Source organism: Colius striatus, chromosome 17 (assembly GCF_028858725.1).
Source record: "Colius striatus isolate bColStr4 chromosome 17, bColStr4.1.hap1, whole genome shotgun sequence".
NCBI lineage: Eukaryota > Metazoa > Chordata > Aves > Coliiformes > Coliidae > Colius > Colius striatus.
In genome coordinates, this window is record NC_084775.1 from 3995421 (window position 1) to 4010393 (window position 14973).

The 14973-nt window shown below is 46.5% G+C and overlaps 1 protein-coding gene across 1 annotated transcript in view; it reads left to right on the forward strand.

Annotated features, from left to right (window-relative positions):
• Positions 1-2535: 2535 nt before the first annotated feature.
• The window catches only part of MED13L (mediator complex subunit 13L), a 187007-nt gene continuing 174569 nt past the window's right edge, over positions 2536-14973 (forward strand). Inside the window, exon 1 of the mRNA XM_062009731.1 lies at positions 2536-2727. Coding sequence (XP_061865715.1) covers positions 2656-2727 — 72 coding nt within the window. The 5' untranslated portion in view covers positions 2536-2655. The remainder of the gene's footprint in view (positions 2728-14973) is intronic.

Sequence of the window (14973 nt, forward strand, 5' to 3'; positions counted from 1 at the left end):
GCCAGGCTATGGAAAGCACTTTCTAGTCTATGGCAGTTTGAGTACTTTGACAGATTTACTTCTTACCAAATTTGGTGCTTCTACAGCATCATTGTGCAGCTGTGAGTCTCTGAGATGAGCTGAAGGAGGATAAAAGTCAAAAGTCTCTCCCTAGGATGAGCCTAGGCTTTGTTTGGACAACTAATAGGTATCAAAAAATGAATTGCAGTTTTAACTGAATGTGAATGTTTATTTTTTGTGTTTGAAAACATTTTTGCTCTCACTAACACAGGCCTGGTCTTTACAAGACAGAAATCACAAGACGAAATACTGATCTGGGTGGGACCTGCTTTACAGGGGGTTTGGACTGGATGATCTCTAAAGGTCCTTTCCAACCCTGCCGTTCTGTGACTGTGTGATCCCTGATGGGGAGGCCAGTGAAGGGAAGGGGCTGTGTCAGACGAAGGATGCACGTGGCAAGAACACTGGTCTTGGTGGAAATTTTCTCGTGGCCTCAGTGATGTCTGTCACTGTGTACGTAAATTACCTTCATGGCCGTGATGCCTGTTACTGTTACTAAGAGGTAAGTGCAAACAAACTCCATTCAGTCACTGTAACAGATGCTAATCTTCATTTATTACAAAGAGAAGTAAATTGCAAAAAAAGATGCCTGAACAAGATTAAAATCATGATAAAGAAAGCTGCCACTGAGCACAGAGAGAGAACTTTTTCCACTGAATCAGCTCACGGAAAACATGTGATGTTCCTGCATTAAAGCTTGTGTTGAATTGCCAAACAATCCTCATCTTACAGGCAGCAAGCTTTACTTTGTTTCACCTGTGGAATGCTCCTGCCAGGAAACACTCGGGCAGGTGAGCTTTAATCTGCCGAAGGAGACCAGGCTCCCACTGGTTAGAATCAAAGGGTCACTACAAACAGCGAGCAAAAGTACTTGTTATGGACTGTGTGTTTGTTTTAGTCTTTGTTTGGTTTGTGTCTCTCCTTTCTTCTTCGCCAGACCATGGCTATGAGACGAATAAATTCCATTTGTTTGTTTAACACTTTGGTGTTTCCAAGTTCCCTTTATTAAAAGAAATAACTACACACGTCTTAAAAGCTGCTGCTAATGCGGGAGCGTTCGTGGATTTTGGCAAAGCCGCGTTCCACGTGCTCTGCAGCGCTTGGGCTTGCACCTGCCTTTTGCACGGGAGCTCTTGGGAGGGATGCTCCGGCTCAGAAACCGGAGCGAACACTTTCTGGAGACAGCTTGGAAGCGCTTTGACAGTCGCAGGCGCTGTGGAAGAACCCTTCGGAGGTGAGCTGCAGCGCACAGGCGAAGCGAAGCGGCGCGACAGCGGCAGCGGGTCGGGCACGGCGGAGGGCTCCGATGCTGCCGCTGCCCCGAGCAAGCGGAGCGTCCCGAGCGGGCTGGCAGGAGAGCCCTGGGCCGCCGCTCCGGCAGCGGGAAAGTGTGTGCCGCGCCGTGCCGTGCCGTGCCGTGCCCTGGCGTGCCATGCCCCGCCGAGCCGCGCCGTGCCGTGCCCCGCCGTGCCGTGCCCCGCCGTGCCCCGGCGTGCCGTGCCGTGCCGTGCCGTGCCGTGCCGTGCCGGGGGCAGGAGGCGCTCCCCGGCCCCGCCGCAGCGCGCCCCCAGCGGCCCGGCGGGCGCCGCGGCGAAGGAGGGAGGGGCCGGGGGGAGCCCCAGCGCCGGGCCCCCGCCCTCCGGCGCGCGTCACGTGGGGCGGCGGCGGCCAATGGCGAGGCGAGCTGCGGCTGGCGGCCGCCATTGCTGTCAGAGTGGAGAGAGGCAGAGGCGAGTGTGTGAGCAGCGGCGGGTGAGCGGGGCCGCTGCGCGGGCAGCGCCAGGCGGAGGGAGGCGAGGACGGGCAGGGACAGTGCTTCCTCCCTGGGCCGGGGCTGCCGCCCGCCTCCCGCGGCGCCGGGAGCCCCACACGGAGCGTAAACAAGGAGGCGGCGGCGGCGGCGGCGACAGCGGGAGGAGGAAAACACCATCCACCCGCAGCCAGCGGCGGCAGCAGCGAGGGGCGGCCGGGCGGGGAGGGGAGGGGACACGGCCTCCGCCGGCACGCGAGACAGCGCCCCCCGCCCGCCCGCCGCCGCCACTGCCCGCGGCCCGGACCCTCCCCCGCGGGGGCCGCCGCCGGAGACCCTCCCTTCTCCCGCCCCTCCGCCCTCCGCCGCGACGCGTGCCCTGGCTGGGGGGGGGGCCAGACCTGGACGCGGAAGGAGGGCCCCGGGCCCCCCCCCGCTTCTTCTCTTCGCCCCGGCGGTGCTGAGGCGGCCTGGAGGACCGGAGGAGGCTTCCCCCCCGCGCCGCGCGCTGAGGGGCGGCTCGGACCGAGACGCCGCCGCGCCCCGCCGGACGCGGGCCCCCGCCGGACCGGGCCGCGCGGCCTGAGCATCGCCCGGCCGGGGACGGCTAGAGACGATCGCGCCCGCCCGGCGGCCGGGCCGCCCCCCCCCGCCCGCGGCGCGCCCCCTGCCGGCCGCGCTCCCCTGCTCCGCGCCGGCCGCCCGCCGCGAGGGGCCGGGCCGCGGCTGCCGCCCCGGGCAGCGGAGGCGCGGGCCGCACCGAGGAGCGCCGGCTGCCTCCGCCCCCCCGCCGGGCCCGTCTCCTCAGACATGCCCCGCTCTGGCGGCCGGGCTCGCCGAGGATCATGACTGCAGCGGCGAATTGGGTGGCGAACGGGGCCAGCCTGGAGGACTGTCACTCGAATCTCTTCTCGCTGGTGAGTGCCCGGGGATGGGCAGCGGCGGCCGCGACGTAGCCGGGCACTCGGCTGCGCAGCGAGTTTGGCGGCTGGGTGCAGCTGCCAGGGGCTTTATAGTCCGAGCCCGTGGGGCTGCTCCTGCGCTGGCCCCTCCCCCGGCCCGGCTCCCCGTGTTTATTTTGCTCTTTAACGTGGTTTGCTGCGAGTGTGTGTGTTGCTCGTGCAGCTGCGCTCCTCAGTAGGGGAGCGTAGAGGTGACGGATCGTGTCTCCCCTGCCAGTGCTGCCAGCATGTGCGACCATCTTCTCTGGTAAACAGACTTCTCTTCCCCGCCTCCCTTGGCACTCCGTGCCCCGTGTGCTTTGTGCATAGCCGACTGGGGAGGGGGAGCTTCTCTCCTTTCACGACGACAAATGCCGTTTCAGCAGCGGCAGACAGTCATGTAGCGCGATTGTCTGTCGGACTTGTGCTCTGGGCTCTTGTGCCTTCGTGTCAGCTGTTGTTACAGCGAGGTCTCCTCTTGATCGCGCTTGGGGACAAGAGGTAAATTAAAACCTGGACCTTTTAAACTTTTCTTCTCTGAATTATAAACAGCAGCTGAAAACGTAGCATGCTGGATGGCTTGTTTGCATAGATGCTGTAGATGCTTGTTTGCATAGATCTTTCCCGTCTTGCTGGTAATTGACAACTTCCTACTCGTGTTGCAGAAAGGATGGTATTGGGTTTGGCTAGCGACAGGTTTGTCATTTCAATTTAGACTGAGAAAACAATCTGTTTCTGTGTAAGGGCAAAGTAAATACCTTGCTGTATTTTACCTGACACAGACAGGGAGATTGTTCCTTCTGTCAGGGCAAGAGCAGAGTGAGTGAGAGGATTGTTTGATCATCACGAGCGTTCTGCTGCTACCAGGGATCCTGTAGGAGGGACTTTGACTGAATGGGATGGTGTAGTTGAAACAAAAACTTGCATTACATATTCTAGGATAGCATGTATGAAAAATTCCTGGTAGCTTGCCCCTTCCCACAGCAGAGCTCTGCCAAAATCAGAGGCATGTGTGCTTTTTTTTCCCCTGATAGCTGTTTTTAGCTCCCTTATAGTAATGAAGAGGAAACCTCAAAATTAATTAAGAATGCAAATGATCAGACTCGTTGGTTTATGGTTTTTACCTTTTATTGCTGTATGTTCATTATTTTGCTTGTGTGGGTCTTTTTTTAAAGGTATGTATGGGTTTGGTTTTTGTTTTGCTCATACCTTTTAAGATTCTGGGACAAGAGCTATATAGACACTTCTGGTGCTAGAAAACTGGCCCAGGGATCTTTCCTGAGGAGAAATGCAATCCTCACTTTGGCTTTTTGTTGAGCTCTTAGGTCAGGTAGGCTTGTGTCTGTGCTTTTGTTTGCTGGCGTTCTCTAATATTTGTAAATATAGAGCTGTGCTTTATGTATGGAGGTGCAGGAATTGTTCTGGTGATTCTGACTAAGCTGCTTTTTACTTGATAAGAAAAAAGGAAGCAATAAGCACAGGGGAGAAGGTTGCATCTGATCGTAAGAGGGAGGTGGTGGTGAATGGTTTGTCCTTTACAAAAGGAGAGCTGTGAAGTCCTCAGTTATTAATGGAGAACTCAGCAGCACATTTCTGGGAAGTGTAACTTCTTGTGGGTGTGCAATTAACATAAATTATCAAGTGAAGTTATTTCATAGTTACTAGGGGTTGGTGGGGATTTTTTCTCCCCACCTTACTAGCCTAGGGAAATGGTAGATGTTAAATGTGTGTGTGTGATATCATTGAACTCAGCTTAGCAAAGTTGTTTTGCAAGGGGTTTTAATAGTAATGAGTTTAACGTGCAACCCTTCAATCTCCTGTGTAAGTTTGTGAGAGGTGCCCATACCTGTATTGTGGTGCTATGTGTGAAAGTGAAAAACTTGCACAAAACCACCCCAAAACAAGGAAGCAGTATTATGGTTTTACTATAGCATATGTGCAAGGTAATTATTAAGGTGGTTTCTATGATGTTAATGTTTCTGTATCAGTGAAAGATACTGAGAAAGGAAATACTGACTGGAAACATGTGGCCGACACCCCTGACCTTTTCAACCTCAAATTGTCATATTAATTTCCAAGTTGATGAAGTGTTAAAGCTACAATGGTCTGGATTACTAATTAGAGAAACTTTTGCTGATCACTTAGTTTTTTTCAGTGCAACAAAACCCAACTATGCACAAACGAAATCGTCTGTTGATGGGCATATCGAGACTTCCTTAAAAGCCCTTTTTTAGTGCTGGTTCTTCTATTACAAGTTGACAATTGCATTTTTTTTGTAATCAGAAGCTTTGTTTCGGCTGGGAATCACAAGGAATTGTTCTTGACTGCAGAATGACACTTGTGAAATAATTGTAATCTGCTGTGATTCTGTTTGTGTTCAGTGTTTCTTCTCACAAACATTTGTTTTGTTGAAGAAGGAATGTGCTCTGCTCGCCCCAGAGATGCCAGAGCTCTGTGCTGAGCGAGTCTGGTTGCTGTAGTGGATTCAGGAGGGTTTAACAATTCATTATTTCTGGTTTATTTTTTTTTAGTCAGCCATAGTCAGTCTTCAGGGAGAGCTTAGGCACCGCCATTTCTTCTGAATTGATTGGGGGAAAATATTTGCTAAAAGCTTTTTAGTGCCTGATTCTCTTTTATCTGTGATGCTGAGAAAGCACAGAGGTCCTTAACGTTCTTAGCTCAGAGTATTTCACGTGAGGGGAGGGCACAGTCTTAAAGTTTAAAAGTTAGCTTTAAGTATCCAGATGCTGAGTGTGATTTCAAGGCTTATGTAGTTGGGTTTTGTGAAGTGTCCCTCTGGAATTAGTGATGCAGAGGACTGCTGTCCCTGAGCTGTTCCTAAAGCATGGAGTAGCTTTCATGTGGTGCCAGGTGAGATGCTGTAGGAGTCTTCAGCCTGGAAAAGCCTCCTGTGTCCTGCTCTATGCTGAAGCAGGAATCCAGTGCTGTTCTGGGAAATGGGTTAGTGCTTGTATGCTCTGTCAGACAAAAAACCTCACAGACAACCTATGCACAGAGATCTAGTCTTTTGCTCTTCATGTAAAGCATTTCTTAGCAAGATGCTGTAGGGGCCAGTGGGCATAGTTGTCATCCTAACGCCTCAGGTATAAACTTCCCTATCCTGGCATACACAGCCAGGTTGATTAGACCTGCTCATTAAAAATCCACTTGCTGTCTGAATCTGCAGAAGAAATGGTCTTAACTTTGTTTTTGCAGTAGTTAAAATGTCTGCTGCTGCTTCAGAAGAAGTGTCTGTTTATCGAAACAGTGTTTAGTAGGCAATTGTTAAGGGCCAGTTTATTTAAATACTAATTAAGTGTTGTCTAATAACTATTTAGAGATGAAACGTTCTGAGGTAATACGCTTTGGTTTAGAACTTCAGACCCAGCTGGCAAACAGTCTTCCTATGAATAACCCTTCATCATAAAACGAGTTGTACTGAAAATAATGAGACTTTTCCTGTGAGCAAGGGTTAATCATCTGGCAGTGAGGGCTTGGGTGAAACAAGAAGATGTTTCCTCAGCTGCCTGGCTTAGCTGCCACGGTGGATCCAAAGGCACAGGGCAGGCTCTGAAAACTGCTGTGAAGTTGCACAATGTTTCATACACTGGAGCTGGTAAAAGAGGACAGAAAAAGGGGTGTCAGGAATGACCTAAAATGTGGGGTAACTTTCATGTGGTGCAAGATGAGGTACTGTAGGTGTCTTCAGCCTGGAAAAGGCCGAGTTGTGTTCTTGGAAAGTGAGACCTATTTATAGAGGATTCTAGAGAAGCTGTGCTGGAAAGTATCATGAGTACTTGTTTAAATGCATTCTTACAGAAGAAACCTGCTGCCAGAAAGGTCCAGTTAGTAGGAACTGTCTCTGCAGGCTGAATTTACAAACTGTAAAGTTATTGCTGCTGTTACAATTTCAGTTTGCAAACAGTAACAGAAGTTATTGCCTTGGTCGGTGAGGTTTGTTGCCACTTTCAGAATGAAACTGAAAGGAGTCAAGGAAATCTGAGATGGCATTTGAATTATTTTCTTAAAGGTTTTTAATGGCATCAGGAAGTGAAGAATGCAGATGTTGCTGGTGAGGCACTCTTTGGTGTTGCATAATTCCCAGTAAAGGACTTCAGAGTAAATGGTTGATTGCCCAACCAAATCCTTAAGTAGGAGTGAGTTAACTGGTAGTCTTCTTGCTTATTGTATTATCATAAATACAGTGCTCCAAGCACTGGGCTGTTATTTTAGCATGCAGGATGTTACATCACCACACAGTAGATACCTTGCTTGTCTGGAATTCAGTGTAGGTGTGAATTTACATGTGTATTTATTTAAGAAATGGATTTAACCTCTCAACTTTCCAAAAAATATTTGGTTCCTTAATTCTCTTCATCCTGAGTTTTATTAGGTAATGAGATAGAAACAGAAAAATGAGGCTACAAGACTTGCTCACTTCCTGCTAATAAAAGATTATTTCGAGTTTTAAATCCCTTCAGTGACAGGTTTTTATTATGTCCTGTCAGAGTATCTGACAGTTTAATGGCATCTGCTAGGGTGTGAGCTTGGAGAAAATAGACACAGCTTTTGGCAAGAGACTGGGATGGAGAGACATTCCGTTAACTTGCCCAGCTCTGGCTGTGGAATTCATGAATCTGTGCTGAGTAACTTTAACCTTTTCTGAATGTTGCACAAAGAAAATCGGGTGTGCAGGAGTGATGTTTGCAGTTCAGGACCAAGTGGGCTGGAAGATCTCAAGCTTGCTGCTAAGAAATATTTGAGCAGGGTTTTATTGAAGTGCTTCTCATCTTCTGAATGTGCACGTGTGCCAGGGCTGTGAGTCCTCCTCTAATTAGCACAGTATTAGTGCAGAATTAGTGCAGAACTAGAACTCTTATTCTCCAAACCCCCCAGATTCATTTGATCTTGCTCTCAGAAGCAAAAAGGAGAAAAATATGCACTTCCTCATGTGAAAGACAGTAAAGAAAGAACTCTTTAATCCCATGTGTAGTCTTTCTGTTATTTTCCTCCTTGAAAATGCAATTATTTGGAGAAACGTTTGAAGATACTGACATTTTTGAGCTCCAGTGAGGGGACAAAAATGTGGTGCATGTGAGATGGATCTGCTGAATGTGTTAACTTCATTAACTTTGGTCATTAGACAATGCAGACAATTTGGATGGATTTTATTTTCATTTTCCAGTCTCTTGTGCCTCAGTAAAGAGGGGAGTGGGTGCTGATGGTCTGGTTTTTAAATACAGAAAGCAACATCAATGTCACTGGAACATTATACTTTGTAATAAGTTGCACATCTGTGCTTGCTCACAGCCTCCTGTTTACTGGATAAGAATCCTTCACCTGTTGTCTCAGCTCTTCCCTTGATCTCTGTAGGGGATTACATCCTCCTCCCACCAGTCTTCACTTTTACATCCTTCCTTGTGACAGCATCGTTTGATTTTGACAAAAACAACCCTTTTCATCTGAAGCATGCTGCTTTAGTTTTCTCTCACATGGAGAAACTGGGACCATGTTGCACCTTCATGCTTTCTTTCGTCGTTGTCCTCTGCTTTTACATCTCAAAGTGCTTTCACTTCCGAAGCCTTGAGCCCGATTCCTTCAGTGCTGACTGTTTCTTGACTAAAATACACAACAGGATCATAACATTATAAATTAGTGTATTTTGGAGGCTTTTTCTTTCTTGTATTGGTGGATGTCCACAGACTTAACTACATTGCTCTCCTACAAACCCTTTTCCTAAACTTGTTTGTGGGATCCTCCAGACAGCATGAGAACACTGATGGCTGGTCTTTTCAGGCTGCTGCTGTTAAGGCTGACAAGTACAGTTTGATATTCCTTCCAGTCTATGTGTGTTCAGTTACTATTCTGTGGGTGAGAAATATACTTTTTGTGTAGAGCACAGTGGGATTTGCAATGTGTTGGTGCCATAGCAATGCAAATAATATGAAGAAATACTACTGTGACTAGAAGCATTCTCATGTTAGTATTAACTTGCCAGTTTTCAAAGTGCACAAGTGTTTTCAACAGATCTCAAACCAAACTCCAGCAAAGGCTTGTATAGAGTATGTATTTCATAAATCATAGAATGGTAGGGGTTGGAAGGGACCTGCAGAGGTCATCCAGTCCAACCCCCTGCCAAACAGCTCCACCTAGATCAGGTCACACAGGAACCTGTCCAGGTTGGTTTGGAAGCCTCCTGAGAAGGAGCCTCCACACCCTCCCTGTGCAGCCTGGGCCAGGGCTCCCTCACCTCAACAGGGAAAGAGTTTTTCTTTATGTTTCAATGGAACTGTTTGTGCTGCAGCTTCTTTCCATCACCCCTTGTCCTGTCACTGGATACAACAGAAAAAAGTGCTGCCCCAACCTGCTGACACCCACCAGTGAGATATTCGTCAATATTAATGAGATCCCCCCTCAGTCTCCTCTTATGGGATCATCCTTCTTCCTCAGACCAAACTTTTCTGCCACTTTCATTTTGAGCTCCGAGTATTGCTTTAAAATCGATGCTTTTTCCCTCAGTTCCCTCACATCAGCTGGTAATTTTAAAGAGAAACCACACAATAAAAATATCCCACTCTACCAAACCTCAAAATACTAGCAAAGCACTGTGTGCAGAGGGACTCTGAGCTCCACAGCACAGGGATAACGGGGCCGTGATAGCGAGAGTGACAGCTCGCGTCGCTTCCTGCTGCGGCTTCAGCTGCTTACGCACCCTCCCATTAGTATGATCACTGTGCTGGAAAATGATCATGACGTCTGAACATAAACCTCTTTGATACCACAGAGTAAGTTAAACTTGGAGTCTCCTTCGCTGGAGGTTTTCAAAACCTTCCTGGACACCTTCCTGTGTGACCTGATCTAGGTGGATCTGCTTTAGCAGGGGGGTTGGACTGGATGATCTTTAGAGGTCCTTTCCAACCCCCACCATGCTGTGATTTTCATATATGAGAAATGCAGGAAGTTTAAACTTGTACTGGGAATTTTGATTACTTTTGATAAATCCAAACTCTCACTTCCTACCTCAGTCTATTAAAAGAGTGTTACTTCTCATTGACTCGTGTGGCTTAACTTACTTTCCTGTGCAGAACCGCAGTGGTGCCTATGGAAGTGTGACTGAAGGTTTTAGAGGCATGTCCTCTCTTTTGTTTCTTGGAGACAGCAAATTTTATTGTGTGTTGCTATTGTATAATATGCCCCGTGGCAATATTTACATTTATGTGGCTAACACAGATGAGCTGAAACATACACATAAACTGTGTCCCTGTGCTAAGGAATTTATTTAATCAGTGTATGGAGATGGAGGAAAATCAATGGTCTGAAATTGTTGTTTAGTACAAGAAATGACACGTTTCTGTATCATTTCTCATTAAGCACTTCCCTCTTCTTTGTTTAGTCAGCAGGTGTTAGTGTAGTGTGCTAGTCTCATTTATGAAAAGAAAACACTATTAATTACAGAGTAAAGGCTGTGGAGTTTTCCCTCTTTCATTTCTTCTCCCTCCCCCTTCACTCTGATTCCATGCCGTGTTGACCCCCAAAAGGATTCAGAAGGATTCACATTTAAGCCTGGATCAGGGAACTGACCTAGTGAAAAACTTTCTTCCCTCTCATTCCCCAGCCAGCTCTGTGTACCACTTAATCCTCTCCCCAGCAAGTTTTGGCAGTGACATGGATTGGAGTGCGCTCAAAGTGGCTGTGTAATGACAATCCATGTCTTAGAGGGGGGAAATTTAAAGCTTGTTCAGTAAAACTTTATTTAATTCATCTTTTAGCTTTAAAAGAGCCAAAAGTGCCTTGTCAGTGCCTTGTTGCCTGTTCTTACAGCTCCATATTTGCTCATAAAACAGCACTTCAGGAGAACAGAGGATTGAAACCACAATGTAAAGGAAAACCCTCCTGTATGTCCTGACTAGGCACTGGCAACCTTCAGTTTCTCGGTGACGATGCTCATAGCTGCAGGCTATGAGACAGGCTTCAAATGGTATTGATTTGTTGCAGCATAAAACCATGACTTTTTGTTTTTCCTTAATGACATCTCTCGTTTACTAGGAGGTTGTCAAATCTGGCCTAGTGCATCTGCAACCTTTTAGTGTCATGTGTATGTCCACGGTATTACAGTATTTGTAGGCTGTTCTGGGTGAGGGTTAAAATTCACTTCAGGAACTTCTTTTTGTGACTGTGTCAAGTATTTTTATAAAAAACCATTTTCTTTGCTGGTAGAAGGGGTTAATTGGTTAAATATGAAATATTCTGGATGTGGTGGTTTCATTTTTAGCCCACTGTTTCTGGATATTTCGTTTTGCATATGTATTTTAATGAAACTTTGGATTGAGTTCTCTGTGAAATTCCCTCCGGTGGGAGCTGCCAGATTCTTGTCTTTGCAGGAAAGACAGTAGGAAAGCTGGCAAAAGGAATCTACATGACCAGTCATGCAGTGGATTTATTTACTACTTGCTGTATTAAGGGAGACTCGTATGAAAGAATTCTTCAAGTGGTAGGGTTTTCTGTTTAAAGAGCTTTAGGCAGACTGCCCAACAACTTGAGCTGTGCTGGGTGTCACAGGCCAAGACAATGTTGATGGTAGAGAACCAGGGCTATCTGGCTCTGTTTCTGCACTGTGAATACCTTCCTAGCCTGGAGCCAGGGAGCTGGTTCAGGGCCCATTTGGGCAGGGAGGGTGGTTTGCTTTGCAGGTCAGTGATGGACATGTGTAAAAAGACTCTGTGAGCTGTTGTTGGTGTTCACTGGGCAGTTCTGCTTCTACATGGTGTGCAAAAATGTTCTAGTACTGAGCACTCTTTAACTCAGTGTGCCGAAGTCTACCCTGCTTGGCTTATTACTTCCTCCAGCCCACCCCTTTCTATTTTTTTTCTGCTCATATGTCAGATTACTTGGTTTGGGCAGCATCTGATAGTGCATTGTATCACTCTGATGTTTGACATTTCCTTCCTCCTTAGGTTAAAAAAGAGTGAAAAGTTTGGGGAAGAGAGAAGATTCCTTCACTTGCAGATTTGCTTATAATTTGGCTCTCTTACTGGTGACATGTCTTTTGTCATCTTTTTTCCATGTGTTGGACTACTTTTCTGTAAGAGGGGTTTTAATTTGGAAGATGGGCAATGATTGAGCTCTTACTCTGTCTTTTGGAAGGAGTCTTGCAGAAGTAATCATTCACCCTCTCTTAACAATGAGGGAGGGATTCTTTGGCTGGCAAGTTGCACGTTTGTTTGCTTTCTTTTGTGTGTTATCTCTCTGAAGTGTGCAGCGGTAGCTTTCATTTTTTTATCAGTTCTCAGCTGTCTACTCAGAAGTTAAAACAGAATTGATTTCCTTTTGTGAAGAAGCTGGCTGAGTGTCCAGAACGTAACCTGTGGGGTAGTTCACTACCTAAACCTAGGGTTTGTTCAAATGAAAAGAGTGAATTCAGTTCCTTCTGTCTTGTGTCCTGGGGATGGCGTTCTGGTTGCAGCCATTATGCAGCCTGCAGTGGTATACACTCAGTTCTGACATGGGTAAACTTTCTTCCACCTTTTCCCCATGAAAACACCCAAAACAGATGAAAACCCACTAGGTCTTGTTTTTAAATGCTTTTGTCTGTAGTGGCTTTATTGGGCAGATAGATTCTCTAAGTACATCGGTAGGTCTTGCCTAGTAGCATCTGTGTGCCTGTGTGAGTGTCAGTCACATGCTGATGTGAGATGTTGCTGCCATCTTTCAGTTTCCTTGTATTTTTGTGTCTTGAACTATTTTGACTTGAACTCATCATTGAAGAGTCCCTGGAGCTGGTGCTGTATCACTGTTTCAGTTTTATCAGTGGGTGCCTTGTACTGATGGCAGGGCTGAAAGCTATTTTGAGGGTGATCATTGGTGCTGTTCCTCGTGTGCTGATACAGGTTTCAAAGATGCCAGTATGGTACCTGGCTAAACAACACAATGTAGGAACAGCTTTGTTGAATCAGGTTTTAAGTCCATCGAAGTGTCCTGTCTCAGTGGTTGGCTGCTGGTTGTAACGAAGCCTTGTGTTGATGCCTATCAGTCTAACAGCTGCTGTGTTGTCAGTGGCAGCAACCCGTGTTACATGCCTTTCACAAGTCATCTGGAGGCTTGCTGTAGCCACTCATAGCAGTACTGCAGGTTTTTTTCTGGGAGGAGAACTGGGGACCCAAAAAAACAGCCAAAAAAGTCCACAAAAGAAGGCCCCTCCCTGTAGCAATGGAGAAAGGTGTAAGAGTAGGTCAAGGACACAGTAATACTTCCTCTGAATAATCTCCCAGGCTCTCTATATTTGGTTGAACCAGGCAGATATTTAGTAGACAGTTTTTAATCTACTACTTAAGTTTTAGTCTCATTTTGATTTGAGTCTGCATTCAGATCATTTAATTTGATTTGCTATCTGGAAAACACAACCAGCAGCAGTTTTCTGGAGACCCTCATAGCTTCCCTCTAGAAGACCAAACACTCCTAATCCTTGAATGCTTTTTGTTGGATGGAATATATACTTTTTAACCATTCTTCTAATTTTACTGTTTTCTTGCTTTGTGCTGTGGTGAAAAAAGCACTGTAGTTAGCAGTGAAGGTGCAGAGCTACACCTGAATCGTGAATTTCTGTTTCTTTTATAGGAACTCATAACATTCCCTTTTGTTTTGCCAATGGGTTTTTGCAGTGGACTCTAGGAAGATAGTATTTCTCCTTTAGTATGTTAGCCTGTCCTTATTTTCCTTCTGCTGTGTTTTATTTTAGTCTTTTGCTTCAGTATTTAACCTTGAAATTCTATGATGGTTGGGATACATATCAGCAGTTTGGGCCCTTTTATCAGATTACTCTTTCTTTTACGCTTGCCACTCAAAACCTCTTTGTTCATAGCTTCTGCACCTGCCAGAACTGCTGAAATTTGAGCATTAATATTGGAACCCTTTTATATTTTCCACTGGGAAAGGTGGTACTTAGTTGCCACCTCAAATTCCTTTGGATACTAGCCTGACTTTTGTTTCTCTGAAACAATCTATTAATCTTCCTGGCTGCCTCCTCTCCCCCATAGGCAGAATCCCACTGATGTCTAGGAGAGAGAGAGGTAAAAATACCTCATTTCTGTCAGTACAGTTTACTTTAGGCATAACAGCTCATGCTATTAGTTTGTGGCTTTTAATAGCAGTATGTGTGGATTCCATTGTTTTAGAAGCATCTTGGTTTTCTGGTCCTTTATACCATGATCTCAGATGTCCCCAGGTACTGAAGTCCATCAGGAAGATATCTGATAATAGGATTTTGGTTACATCTGAATCCCTCACTGAGGCTTTGCAAAGATAAAAGATGACATACAAATGCCCTGACACTGTTGCTTGTCACAAACAGCTCTGGAGAGGCAGCATTTAGATAATCTGGTCCGGGGGGTATGAGGGAAGAGGGCAGCATGGTATGAAGTAAAGGGATTTATCCAGATGAAAGCTGGTTCAGGCACATGTGCTGCATACAGTAGTGTGCTCAGTTTCCTTCTGGTTTTAAAAGCAAATAACAACAAAAAAGTGATTTGGCTTTTTTCTTTCACTTTTAAAAGATGGTTAGTGTCTGTCCTTTACCCTTTTGTTTCAGCCACTGGACTGTGTGTATGCATAGGGCAAGGATTGCAGTCAGACCTGTCATTCTGCTGTTTGTCAGCTGCATATTAAGAACAACAGTGCATAACTGGGCTGATGGTTCAGCTCCTTAAAGCAGTAAGCATGGCACAGGTTTTCTGTTGGCCATGGGAGGCTCAGTTCAGAATTAGAATTCTTTAAAAAATGTGTGGATTGGGGTTTTTTTTCTTTCTTGAATTCAGAGCATGAAAAAGTTCGAAGAACTTTCATAGAATCACAGCATGGTGGGGGGTTGGAAGGGAGCTTTAGAGCTCATCTAGTCAAACCCCCTGCCAAAGCAGGTCCCACCTGGATCAGGTCACACAGAAACGTGTCCAGGTGGGTTTTGAAGAGCTCCTGAGAAGGAGCCCCCACACCCTCCCTGGGCAGCCTGGGCCAGGGCTCCCTCACCTCACAGGGAAACACTTTTTCCTTATGTTTCAATGGAACTGTTTGTGTTGCAGCTTCATCCCATCACCTCTTGTCCTGGCACTGGATACAACAGAAAAAGTGCTGCCCCAGCCTCCTGACACCCACCATTTTGTTGTTTGTAAATATTAATGAGCTCCCTCCTCAGTCTCCTCTCCTCCAGACTAACTTTGTTCATGGAGTTAT